Below are 13897 nucleotides of genomic sequence, written 5' to 3' on the forward strand. Positions count from 1 at the left end.
ATGCACGGACATATGACAGTTAGGCAGATTAAAGGGACACAAACAGGACTATGTCTTGTTCTACATGACAGTTCTCTCTGGCAGTAGTGTGGAGAATACTGTTTGCTAGCATGAAACATCTTTGTTTGATAGTATGGAGAGCTCTGGTATGTTTCTTTTTTTGTGTGTTGCATGAGGAGCTGAATGACAACGCTTTCAGCTTTGTGTAACGGTGCATTACTCCCATTATGAATCCTCGCTGGTATCTGTCAGGAGCCGAGCGTCAAACTACACTTGATTACACCGTGAATCTTTTACATTCACGATAACAGGAAACCGAGCCGGTGCTTCTAATACCTCCTGACAACCGGAGACACAGTTTGAAGTCGTGTTTAATCTCCTGCTTTAATTCAATTGCTTTTTATTTCTTTTTTCCTTTTGCCGTGTCTCTATCCGCTCACCAGGGTTTCCAACCTGTTGGTGGAGCACGCCAACGTCCAGGGGGACTGCAGCGCCGGCAGCCAGACCGTGGGGGAGTGGCTGGACTCCATCAAGATGGGTCGTTACACGGAGCTCTTCATGGGAGGAGGTTACTCTACACTGGAGACGGTGGCTCAGATGACGTCAGAGTAAGGCCACATATGCAAATATAGAAGTACTACAACTTGTAAGCATGCAGATGATTTTGTGTTTTATTCCGTAAGATTTAAGATATGACTGTGATTTCAGAATACAGATATGTATCTTGTCAAGATTAAAGTGAAATCAGAATGCAGTCTCCTACAGGTTTACTCTCATCAGAAGCAGTACATCTTATAAAAGATAGCCGGCTGCGAAACCTGCATGTATCATGGATTCATAGAGAACTCTGCAAGCTTCAGAAAAAGACAATATTAGTACTGTAACATTAATCGACTTTAACTAACACTGGACTGAACTTAAAATGCTAGTTGTCTAAAATAAAACTTATAGAAATACTCATGCATTTACTTATTTGGTATCTGACATGATTTGACAACTAAGCGTCTGTTGTGCGTCTGTTGTGCGTTTGCTGTTTCCCAGGGATCTGCGGCGGGTGGGCGTGAACCTGGCCGGCCATCAGAAGAAGATCATCACGAGCATCCAGGAGATGAGAGTCCATATGAACAGCACCAGCTCCACTGTCAACATGTGATGCACATGTACAGGCAACCCGCACGCAGACACACACACACGTATACATTCACAATATATGGACCTAGTGTGTGAGGAGAAGACTCGGACTCGCTGTTGGACCTAGAGCAGCTTAGCACTTTCTACGGACCAGGACTCCCAGTGGTGATGGATTGAAAACTGGAGGACCCACATCTTGACTTTTGGTTTTTGTGAGTGGAGTTTGCTTGTGGTGTCACCGGTGGGGGGGGGGGGATATTTGACATTGCAGCGCTTAAACCAAACTGGACCGAACTGAGTGGTGCTACTCGGAGGGAAGACGCCGGTGGGACGAATGGACCGAACTGACCTACACTCCAGAGAAGACTTTTTCCATTTGTGTGAATCTTGGGGATTCTGAAATCTCGTGCACTGTTTGGATCTCCTCAGATCGGACATGAAGCATGAGACTGTAGATCTGGCTCTGAGGACAACCAGCACTTTTTCTTTTTTGGGGGGGGGGGGGCTGTATCACAAACATTCATGCAGCCTGTCTCGGGTGAACTGAGCCCAACGGATCTGAATAGCACTCGCTTCTTCTTCTTCTTCTTCTGACAGTTTTTCTATGGACGTACAGTTCCATCATTCTCAGGCAGTGACAACATGTAACAATGGATCAGCAACAAATTGGTTCGGTCTTTGTTTCCCTTTCATTTGCAGCTGTAATCCAGCTGTGCGAGGTCCAGACTCATAATCAGCTTTATGTTATTCATTACCCTCCCAAGAAAAGAAAAAATGCATTAGATATCGTTCATGGTTTAAAGAAGCTGGGATTTCAAGTGAAGAAGAAAGAGGGTAAAGAGATGCAAGGTTTTTAGATGTGCTTCTCTCTCCATGTGTTCTTCTGGCTGAATGTATAGCACTACACACAACTCGTTCAGTTGCAGCATCAATGTCATGTAAACGCTGTTCAACACGGGTGGAACGTGGCAATCGAACCATTCTGCTCCTTAAAACCAGCTCCTGAATGAAGCCGCAGATTGTACGAGAGATTCATCGGAATCCTTCTGTCAAGAATCTCCACTAAGACCATGAGTTCCTAGAGAAACCCCCCCCCCCCCACGTTTTACTCATGTCTCGATGAACTGTCTCTGCTGAGGAACCCGCAGAACACGGAGAGTCTAGCAGAACAGTTTACAGTCCACTTTGACATCAAGGCATCCTTCACCCATATTCTGAAGAGCTGTCGGACGTCATCATGTTGAAATCCTTTGAGATCTTCCGTCCAATGGAAAGTTCAGTGGATCCCGACGGAGCTTTTGTTCATAAATGTTCCACCAGATTCTACCTGGCTGTTTACTGATCCTCCAACGGGAACCTTGATGTCCTGTTGGGTTCCAACCCAGAGCGCACTGGGATCTTCCCATTAAAAACCAACAACCTTCAGGTACTGCAGAAAACCCCCCTCAGCAAATCCGTTCAGTCCACCACGCCGCAGACTCCCTCTGCCCTCCCAACCCCTCACGTGCACCCGCCACACCACAACAAACCTCACTTGGACAGGACTGCTGGAAATGAGGAGGCAATATTGATCAACTTGATAATCATTTATTTATTTATACTTGTTGAAGGAAATGAGCAAAAAAACAATGATTCTACTACTGAGCAACTCTGCCTACACGTTTTTTTTTCATGTATATAATGTACTATATATTTAAAGCAGGGAACATCATTCTTCTACGTCTGGCATCATGTGGACAAGTCGGTTGTGATCGAGCATCTCGGAGTAGGAAACCTTTAGTGACGAATGTTCAAACTCAACATCTGGAACCAGGAGCTCTGTCCCCGAACCGAGACGGCCGGAGTGGGTTCAAATATTATGTTGTCGATGATTGTGTTCAGTTTTAAAGTTCTGGTGCAAGACCTGGAACTATTTCCAATGGGCCTAAAAAGCAGGAGAAGTACGCACGGGGATTTGATATATGAACCTCTGGTGTTTGGGTTAAATATAAACAATGATGTCAATGATCGAGACCGTGCTTTTACTTCTCCTTTTATGTGGGGGGGTGTTAGACGTTACTACTCAGCGCTTTATCGCTCACACTCGACCCAATCCAACGTCATCGTGTTCAATTAAATCAGGAACTTGAGTTCTGAGATATTTATCCTCTTCGCAGATGACACGCTACTATTTTTTCTCGGTTGCACGCGGCGCTTCTGCCGGTGCTATGGGGGGGGGGCGTAGAGAGTGCAAACGGAATGAGATTGTTAAAAGTTAGTTTTTATAAGTGGTAGACTCACCTGACTGTATGAAAAGCACACAAGAAGAATGTAAGGTTCTAAAGAGGTATTCCGCTTTTTCTTTTTCTTTATTTTTTTAAGAGAACACGTTTTGTCTTTTAAACACTCAGAACTCCATGTCTAATTTGATATTCTACAAGAGGGATGTGTTTTTCAAAAGTCAAAATGTTCTACCAGAGTGAAATAATCTAAATGATATCTGCATATTCTCTTTAGTCTGCATTCATCACCATTGAGATTTGGCCCTATTTCATCCTATATAATGGTTTTAATGGTGGGAAACTATTTAAAACCACATTGTCCTAAGAGTTTTGCGACTATGCAGATCTTTACTTTTGTTTGGGGAGGACTGCATCAGTGACATGTTGCAATTTTTTTTTTATAGTAGACAATATGAGGCATGTACAGAGAAAGTGATCGGACTGGGTGCGTTTTAAATATGACCACCCGGCGCGTTTTCAAGTAAAGATTTTGTAGTAGTTCGATTCCCTCTCAAATTTAATATTATTGGCTCTTTACCAACCCACCCGTCTGTTTTGATTTTTAACCTGGGACATGAACAATTGGTGAACAGTACACCCTTATAAGTGCCTCTCATCTTTCGAGCACCGCTACGTCCTCCCCTTACCAAAACTGCTATGCCCCAGTTGTGCCCCCCCGACTTTCTACAGTATATATTTACTTTTTGCCGACAATATCTACAGGCAATAAGAAGAATGTCAGACAATGTGTATGTTGGAACTAATTTAATTTGCACTTTATGAGAAATCTGTCGCCCCTTTTCGTTTGACTAAAATGTCTCAAGGTGACTTACTTTTTAGCGTCAAAGTTTTCTTAATGATTTACTATATAATTGCCATATTTGCTGTTGCTCCCTGATGCTGATGATATATAGCTACGTAATCTAAACGCTTCCCATAGTATAACAAATTTGACAGTTAAGCACAAGGCCTCAGTAATATTTTTACATTTGAACAAATCAAAGCTATATATATATGTGGAGAATGAAAGCATCACTGATGTCGAGCACCGTTTCCTCATGTACGGCACATTCACACCTTCAGAGCGTGAGCACAGAGTTTTACAGGAAGTAGGAAAAGACGTCGATTGCAGAATCCCTCGATGTCAACAAACCCGAGTCAGACATTTTGTTATTGGCAGTGTTTGTGGCTTTTCAGCAGGTTAGCACACAGGTCGATGGATGAAGCTGGGAAAAGTATCGTCATTGATTTAAATGATTTATTCTCAGCGTTTCTGCAAAGGCGTGATTTTTTTTTTATCCCCGACTCCCTCGTGGTTAAAAAGCAACAGCAAAAGACAAGAGGTTAATTGATGTGTTGTTTCTATACGATGACTGTCAGACGTCCACCATGCAGTGAAGTATGAAGGAAGCAATTCTGTAATAAAAATTTAAATTTATACCGATCTGGTTCAACATCTGAACTGACAACTTTGCTCGTCAACATTTATCAACCTACACGGAAGGTTCTTGCATTTTAATTTGTTCACATTGGGGTTCAGTGGGAAATGGCTTCCTGATGAAACCGCTGCATTTACTGTTGGTCTGACCGAAGTCGAGCAAATGTACAAAAGCAATACCTGATACCTAATGTTAGCAAAAACTCACACACAAACGCATGGGGATAAAACGGAAAATAGAAGGTTGCACTCATGTCTGAATGGTTTTGAGACACTAAATTATGATGACAAATAGTGGACGGGGTCAATATCTGGGACCCGGTAACAATCAGTGATACTGTTTCTGATTGGTTAAGCAACTTTACTTTCCAGTTGAATCCTGACAAACCTAAGACAATGTTAAAGTGCAGATAAAATCAATATTGTGTTTGCCAGGACGTTGTCAATAAGTAGGAACTGATTTCACATCTGACATCCTCATCATAGCAACAGCCAATTAGGCTTGTGGGTGATGTAGTATTGTGTCAAATTTAACAAACCACATTGAAGGGATTGAACTGAATCCCGAAGGCTAACGTGAGGATGAAAGATTTTAACAGATATCAGAAAGTCCAGGTTTTATGTGTTGAATAATTTTAAGTAAACTTTCAATTACATATTTGCATAGGAGAGGGGGGGGGGGGGGTACCTCCATGTTACCAATGGCCCCGTCCACTTCACAACTCGACAGCTGACTTCTCAGGAAGTGGAAAGATGGGTTCACTCAAGACACACGTGGTCTTAGGGGAAAAAGAGTGTGCAACTTTCACTCAAAGTGTCAACAAACAAAAAGCAAGTTTGCAGTTCTTAGGTTTCCCCCCCCCCCCCCCAGGTCAAACAACTGGTTTTCCACAACTCACACATAAAGTTTTAAAACGATTTGAATAACTGTTTTTGTGATTCATTGAAAGCACAGTAAAAATACTTAACTATCGATGTGCTATTGGTTTGTCTTTGAGACGTGTCATGTATAATGTTTGTGATGATGTTTTTGTAGTGTGTTATCAAAGTCTATATTTTTGCAATAAAACATTTTTAAAAATGATGATCGATGTGATGTCTCATTCACAGGTTGATTTTTTAATGTTGTGTTGCATCTTGTTGATTATCGAAGAAGCAAAAAGGTAAAAGTCTGTGTTCGACTATCTGTTGAACGTCCAGATAAACTTATCTCAACTAAATACTTATATTTATTTATTTTAATTTACTAATGGAGCCATTGCTGTTCAAATGTTTGCAGACGTTCATGGTCACCAGAAAATATATATTATTCACTGCAATTCCAACTCGAATGTTCAACTTGTCCAATATTGTTGTTATTGGATTTAATACTTAATAACTAAACATTTCATCTGCAGCCTTTCAGGCTTATTTGCCCCTGCAACAAAGATTTTCAAGGTAGAAGTGAACAGAGTGTATTCTGGGTACTTGCTGCCTCCAGGAAACTACCAGACACTTGCACTCTGTACTGCTCCATGACAAAAGCTTTGATATGTTACTAAACTAGCTGCCAAGTACTGTGTGATAATCCTGAGCTCGCCTTCAGCAGAGCAAGTGGGAACTGACCCTGCAGGTTCCCACTGTAGCTTTATAAGCACTCGCTGCTGAGACTCTTTAGTACTTCAAAGTCGTATAAACATGTACAAATACACAACACCGGCAGCTATGCTACACACATTTGCCAAGCTGCAGTTTTTGTTTTTTGTTTCTGCTCTGGTCTGAATCAGGTGGAAGAGAGAATATAATCCACTTGGTCCAAAAGAACCTTGAAGCTCTTCTTCTTCTCCCTCACGTCACCGACCGAACCAACAGGCTGTGAACTTCACTGTTTTCTTCCTTCTCACTGTCTGAGAAGGATTTTGTGATCTGTGTTTCTTTGTCTGCCTTCTCGTCCCCTGCTGGTTTCCACGTAATGAGCTGCTTTAGCCAAACAATGTAATTGCTAAAAGATGTTTCCCAGCAATGCAATTAGACACGGTTTATTGGTTGAGATACCAATTGTCGGGGTAACAAGGGAGCTAGTTAGCGGTTTCTTCTCTTTGTCCTCGTGGAGAGAGAGAGAGAGAGAGGGAGGAGGAGACGGAGACAGACAGAGAAGTGAGCCCAGGCATGTGTTTTGATCTGGGGAGAAAAACAGAAGAAGAGAGAGTCCCCCTCTATAACAGCGTTCCCGTCTCGGTACACGTTATCGTCAGCAGTGCATCAAGTGGAATATGGTTCATTGGTGGGTTATGATTCTAATGAGCTCTGAGGTTTTGTAAAATGCATGCTGTTTTCTTAAAAATGATGATGCAAGCTCGGGCAATGATGTGTCTGTCAGACGTGGAACCAGTCGCTGATGTCAGCAGTTCACACGTGTGTGTGTGTGTGTGTGTGTGATGGCGCTCAGACAAAAGGAGTCGATAACGTGAGAATCTGGCTCACGATTAATGTACAAGTCGTCTGGTTTCACGTGCAAGATGAAAATTATTCATGGGATATGTCTTTCTCTAAATCCAAAAGGACAGTTTCAACAAAAGTGATCACAATTTGCATAAAACATTTTTTTTTCTAATCTTTAATTCACACGTCTTTTCATCATATGTGCGTTAACCTTGAATCATGTGTGAAGGTGACGCTCGGTTCATACGCTGCTACAGTTGTTTGTATGTAAATACTGTCACTGTGTGTGTGTGTGTGTGTGTCTGTGTGTGTGTGTGTGTGTTATGATGTCAAATCAGGACTTCTTGATCTCTGGGGGAATCCGCCGCCCGCGTGGCTCAAGGTGATTATTACGCTCACACACATGAAGTGTATGAAGGTGAAATTAACCATCACACCATCAGGACGGCTATTACCAGAACCTCTGTATCAGCGGCTTGAGGTAAAGAGCTGCAGGGTGGGTGTGTGTGTGTGTGTGTGTGTTGAGATTGCACTGGGGCCGTACTCCCATTGGTGCTGACTGGGATTGTTCTTGAATGGATGGATGGACAGGACACTGGTTTTCAGCTGGTTCCCCGTCTCTCTCTGTATGTTCCCATGTCTCCACGCAGCTCCTCCGCTTGTTTGCCTCTGATTTGCTTCGACTGTCTCTGTCTGGTTTGACGGTGACACGTCCCCGTGTCGGCGTGACTCTCAGTTTTATCCGCGACTCTATTAAGTCTTCCCCCGCCTGCCTCTCTGTTTGCGTTTTACATCTCTCTGCTGTCTATTAGCTTGTCACCGTGTCAGTCTGCAGTCGGGCATCTCGGGGCACCGCAAAGTAATTTTCTCTTGAAGAGGTGTCAGTGGTCCAGACGTCCCAGGGGTCATTTGGAAATCATTGCAGAGACGCCTCTTTAATCACCATGAATGACCTTCAGTGGGAAAACCTTAGCTGTCAGTTTAGGTGGGATTGTTTGGGTGCCCGTGAATCTATGGGCTTTCTGTGCAAGTATGGAAGATACAGTGTGTGTGTCTGTGTGTGTGTGTCTGTGTGTGTGCATGCATTTCTCATCTTGCGTGTGTTTGTGCAATGACTTTGTGTCGGAGGTTTGATTTGTGCTAATTAGTACACGTTTCATGCGATTTGTTTGTCAAAGGGAGAAGAGTTATCGTAGGAGCCCAGCTGGACGAGGTGCAGGAGGCACTTTGTATTCAAAAGCTGGTGCTGGTGCAGATTTATTTTCCAGTGGGCCGGGTGCTCCGAAGTGGAAGTGCTGCTGTAAGGGAGACTTGACCTAGACTTTTTCTTTTTGTAAAAGGCTGAAACTTGCAGGGGAATCGTTAAGCCTTGCGGGGGGGTTACGGTCACCTCACAATTCTCCTCAGCTTTTCCCAGAAGGAATATTCCTCACTGTGTGTGTACAAATGCAGTTTAGAATAAGCTCTTAGAGGGGATATATTTATTTAATTTTGCGTGATTACAACGTCAGAATTGAAATCCCTACAGTGCTCAGATGATGTTCACATAGCGTGCTCGATGAAGCACGTAAGCAGTCGAGTGCGGGAGGTCTCTGAAGTCTGATATTCAGTCAGAACACTCGGCGTTCCATATTTCAGCAGTTTCATTACAACAGCAGGTTTCAGGAGATGATATCAATATCGACATGAATTCAAATTTCAACTTTCTAAATTAAAAGGAAAAAGAAATCCATGAATCATGTTCTTCTCATGTCCAGTTCCTGACCCCCCCCCCCCCCCCCCCCCGGTTGTCACAAGAAATTCTAATTTCCTTAAAATCATTTTCCATGCAGATGCCAGCACAAGGTGCAGGCGGACAGATAAAGCCACTCTCTCTCTCTCTCTCTCTCTCTCTCTCTCTCCGTGTAGCAGCCGCCCTCTCCACCCATTAAACTGTTACCACAGGTCTGACCCCCGACCGAATAAGCTGCTGGTAAATAGCCTTATCCATTCTGCTACTGATCCGACGCCTGCCATGAGAGGGCTGTGTGATGTGAAGTGGCTGGCGAGGACACACACTGACACACACACACACACACACAGACACACACACAGAATGAGAGAGAGAGAGAGAGAGAGAGAGAAACGGCGCCAGTGGTAGCAGTCTAGCAGGTCTTTGTGTAGCACTGGAGATAACACAACACACACATTGGCTTCCCTCTCTCTCTCTCTCTCTCTCTCTCTCTCTCGGTATCCGTCTCCTTCAGAGAAAGGCAGCCAGAGGGACGTATTTGTCACTTGCCCAGATGTTTTTTCCAAGGTCCTTTATTCCAAGCAGTCAATCATGTGAGCAGAAATGTCCCTAATGTGAAGTCCCTTTGGTGCAGTGGCTCTGTGTGTGGGTGGGTGTGGGCGGGGGGGGGGGGGGGGGGGGGGGGGGTTAAGTTTGTGTTGGTGCATCCACGCATGTGTGTGTGAGGAAGGTCGGTCAAGGTGAGATGAAAGTGCGGTTAACCTGAGACACGGGGAGGTAATGTATTAATAACAAGTACAATACTGCACACACTCATTCTCACACGCACAGAGGCCATTTATCTGCTCTAATGAGGTTTGTCACCGTGACACACACACACACACACACACAGACACACACATCTTCCCCCGGCCACACACACACACACTCTTTTGTTCGTATTTTCTTCATGAAAATAAAACCGAGCTTCCGACTGAATTTCACCGGCGCCTCTTCCCGACTGCTCACAAACACATTTCCATGTTTGGTGATGAAATTAACTGCAACGACCTCATGAAAATGCATGTCCCATTATGCAAAGGGATATATGTCATAATTATCGCTAATGTGTCAGAGGCGTAATAAAAAAAGACGGAGCTGCGGTTCCCCTCCGTAAATCTAGATGGATGCGATATTTATTTCTCATTGTCCGTATTTAGAAATGTATAAATGTAACTTTGTCTTCAATAATACTTTCCCCAGTTTGTGATCCAGTGTCTCTGTGTTATTTTTCAACCAAGGACATAAAATCCTTCAATTCTATTCTTCAAAATATGAATTTCACAACCTTTTTCTATTCTTTGACGTTCTTATCTGCTCCCAATATATCATAGGAAGTCATTCCAAAGACTATATAGAAACTGGTGTTGATTATTAAAGAAAAGACAAAATAAGAAAAAGAAAAATAAGCTGGATTTGAATTTTTTAAATGACATACAACCTTGTTTGCACATGCAGATGTTTTACCTTTTCCCTGCTGGTACCTGGTCGTGAGAAGCACTATTTCTTTTGCAGGTAATAAGAAAGAAGTGCTTTAGAAAAACAAAGATCAGCAAAGATAACGCTGAAACAGTTTTGAGGAGTTTCATGTCAAACTCTGTGTGGTGCTCGAACGCTGCCACATTCGGAGCTTGTCAGCCCCCCCCCCCCCCCCCCCCCCCCCGCTCCCCTCAACCTTGCTCTATAATGAAGAGGTGCTGCCTGCCCACTGAGCTGTCTCATCTGATAATTATTTTGACATTACCCACTGAGAGCTGGAAGCTGGAATTATGCTCCATCCACAGCGTCTGCTTGCCATACATTCTCCATAATCAGCCCCCGCCGTGCATGGGTAGGTTTGTGCCCGCGACGACAAAAAATGTGTGCGTCTAACATGTTACAAATGGACCACGACTCACTTTGCGTTTGTGCTGTAGCAGAAGATGCATGATTGAATTTAACTAATCGTGTCGCGGGCGATCTGCACCGGAACCGATCAAATCCTAACAAAGCACCGGCTTTATTGTTTGTTCAGATTTTCTTAACGTGTCATTTTGACAGCTAAATTAATTGAGCTAATAGCCTGAAATTAGCCTAGCACAATTGTTTCGTAATGTAATGCGCTCATAACGTAATGAGTGTTGTCACTTATCAATGTAGCCTATTATTGTGTAGTAAGTGAGGCAGCTCGGCAACAAAAGAGCCACAGTGGAGCTGCAGTGTAGAAACACTGGATGCAGGATTTTTCAGTTTCAGCACAAAAGCACTAAAACCACATTATATGGTTGAAGAACCTTGTAGCTCACTGGGATTGGACTTGTTTCAGACACTGAAGCAAAGCAGCAGCAGCTCATACTGGGAATGTCAAGAGGAGCAGCTGGAACAGATGTTTCTCACAGTTTGATCAAGTCACAAAATGTTTGGTGTGTGGAGTTTGTGGGTAGATGACAAATGTGACGTGATGGCTAAATCGCTTGGTCCCAGAAAGTGTTGCTGCAGAAGGTGATTAGTGGAAGAAAATGTCAACTCAGGATAGAATAGAATAAATCTAAAATATAAAAGATTACAAAAACTCGAAGCCCCTTTTTTGCTTTTTGTCGTACATGACGTGAATAGTTCTCGGCTTCCCTCAGATATTTATAAACTGGAGCTAATGGCTGCAAGTAGAGTGTGATGGTGTCTGTGAGGAGCAGCCCATTTGTCTTAATATTCACTGAGCTCTGCACAGACAAACTAATGACCGCAATGCATCACCTGGATATCATATTTCAATACATAAACTCTGTGTGTGCGTGTGTCTGTGTGTGTGTGTGTGTGTGTCTACCGTTTTGAGTGTGTGTCAGTCGCACACATCACAATGCATCATATATGTGTAATGAAGTGACTCCCATTTAAAACCCGTCTTCTTGGATTTTCTCTGCCCAGGCACTGGATTTGAATTGTGGTCCCACGTTCACCGGCCGGTGCTCGTTAGCTGCCGATGCAAAGAGTGGAAATGACATCGTGCACGGGGGGAAACTGAATGTGTGAAGTAATAAGCATAATAATAAGTCCTTTCACTTTTAACACCTGAGGTCTGAGTTCCTACTTCGTTTTATTCTCCACAAAGTCAACTTTGACTCTTTCTGCATTTAAGGGAAGGTTCAACCGTATCAAGAGAAATGTGGCTCCCAAAAGAAGATTCTCATGTGGGCACTTACAGTATCTGTCATTTTGGAATATAGGGGCTCTTTCATACCTGCCTTATTAAGTCTGGACCCTCTGACTTCTGAGTTAAGTTCAAACTGAAATAACAGGAGTGGAAGGTGCCAATGGATTTAAATGTTGTCAAACAGAACCTTAGTTTGGTTCGATTGTAGAATGAAAACACTTTTTTAATAGTTTGGAGTTTGCAGGAAGTTGAGACAGAATTAAAAAATTTAAACAGACTGTTTTCGATATGAACTTTATTTAAAGAAGTTAGTGAATATAATATATAGATAGATGCAGCTCACGGAGGTGGTGACAACAGGATGTGATGTCATACAAAAGTCTTTATCGCGCTCCCTAAATAACAATTTGAAAACCAAGCTCACCGGATCGAATGACATCACTTTAACACTGTTTTAATTTTAAATAATTTTCATCCAATAAATGTAAACTGTTATCACCAAGCTCTGTGGATTATCCCGAGTGACAGGAACACATGCAGATTCAATAACCTCCATTATTTTGGGATGGCAGCAGAGATCTCAGGGATAAAAAGCAATTTCCTTAAATACTTAATAAAATCCTTGTGTCACCTCGAGGAGACAACGTGATCTGAGGATCTGAAGCTTCTAGTTCAAGTTCAAGAGTCGGGACAGATTTATCTTATTGTCACATTAGGGCTTCACCTCTCTTATCCAATCATGTGACAGGATTCTGGGCTCGAGTTTTCCTATCGTCCAATGATGATCTTAATTGAATCATATCTCAACTATGGGACCCACTTTATTTTAAATTGTGCTGATAAGATGTAACAAACTTAGACAAACGTGAAATAAACACTTTATTGTGAAAAGAAACTGCACTTTGCCATTTTAAACCTAAAATATAATATTCTGAGACACTAGTATACCAATTATACTATAATTAGAAAGCTAAATATATAACAAAATACACTATTGGACACCAATGAACAAGTCTATTCACAAGTTTTGGCTAATTTGTGTCTTTCTTGGTTGGACTATGGAAACGTTAACAGTTTTGCAGATATTCTACATTTAGAGATTTATTGATTACTTTCTTTAAATGCCTCAGGTGACAGAGCATTTATTTTTTTGCAAATGCACATCAATCTCAGAGGGATTATTTCTGCGTGTGACCTTCGCTCCTCCGGCTGTGCTCAGTGCTGTGTGTAATAAGTCATTATTAAGACATGTTTCCAAAACCACTATTGATTCTATCCCTCAGCGAGCGAGTGGATGCTGAGGGGCCACACAGATGGAGACACGAGGGAAGTTCCCATCGGGACCGTCCCTGCAGATCATCAGACGCTCGATGATGAATCACTTCACTCTGCTTTGATCAGTTCCCCCCCCCCCCCCCCCCCCGCAGCGGTATTCCCTTGCAGGTATTCTCGTCTTATTTTCGTAGTCTCCTCCGGCAGCAAAGAAAATCAATGAATGCTCAAATCTCACTCAGTGGATGAATTAGTGTGAATGGATGATGCACGAGGTGAAGAGGACATCTCAACAGACGTGATGTCTTCTCTGTGTTGGTTTGACGTCCGCCTGACGAAGATGAAAGAGAGATTCTAAGCTGCTTGTTCCCGTTTCGGTGCAGCGGTTGATTCTGTGGGTGCATTTTACTGCAGTCAGATTTTTTTATGTGGTTATTAAATACGTATGTGTGTGTCTGTGTGTGTGTGTACAT

At 42.9% G+C, this 13897-nt stretch overlaps 1 protein-coding gene across 2 annotated transcripts in view; it reads left to right on the top strand.

Moving 5' to 3' along the window:
- The window catches only part of LOC128425292 (ephrin type-A receptor 5), a 46501-nt gene extending 44325 nt beyond the window's left edge, over positions 1-2176 (top strand). For both annotated transcript variants that reach the window (XM_053411841.1, XM_053411840.1), the window contains 2 exons: positions 444-608; positions 1042-2176. In XM_053411841.1, the coding sequence (XP_053267816.1) occupies positions 444-608; positions 1042-1153 (277 nt within the window). In that variant the 3' untranslated portion in view covers positions 1154-2176. The remainder of the gene's footprint in view (positions 1-443; positions 609-1041) is intronic.
- Positions 2177-13897: the final 11721 nt, after the last annotated feature.

Source organism: Pleuronectes platessa, chromosome 19 (genome assembly GCF_947347685.1).
Source record: "Pleuronectes platessa chromosome 19, fPlePla1.1, whole genome shotgun sequence".
Taxonomy (NCBI): Eukaryota; Metazoa; Chordata; class Actinopteri; order Pleuronectiformes; family Pleuronectidae; genus Pleuronectes; species Pleuronectes platessa.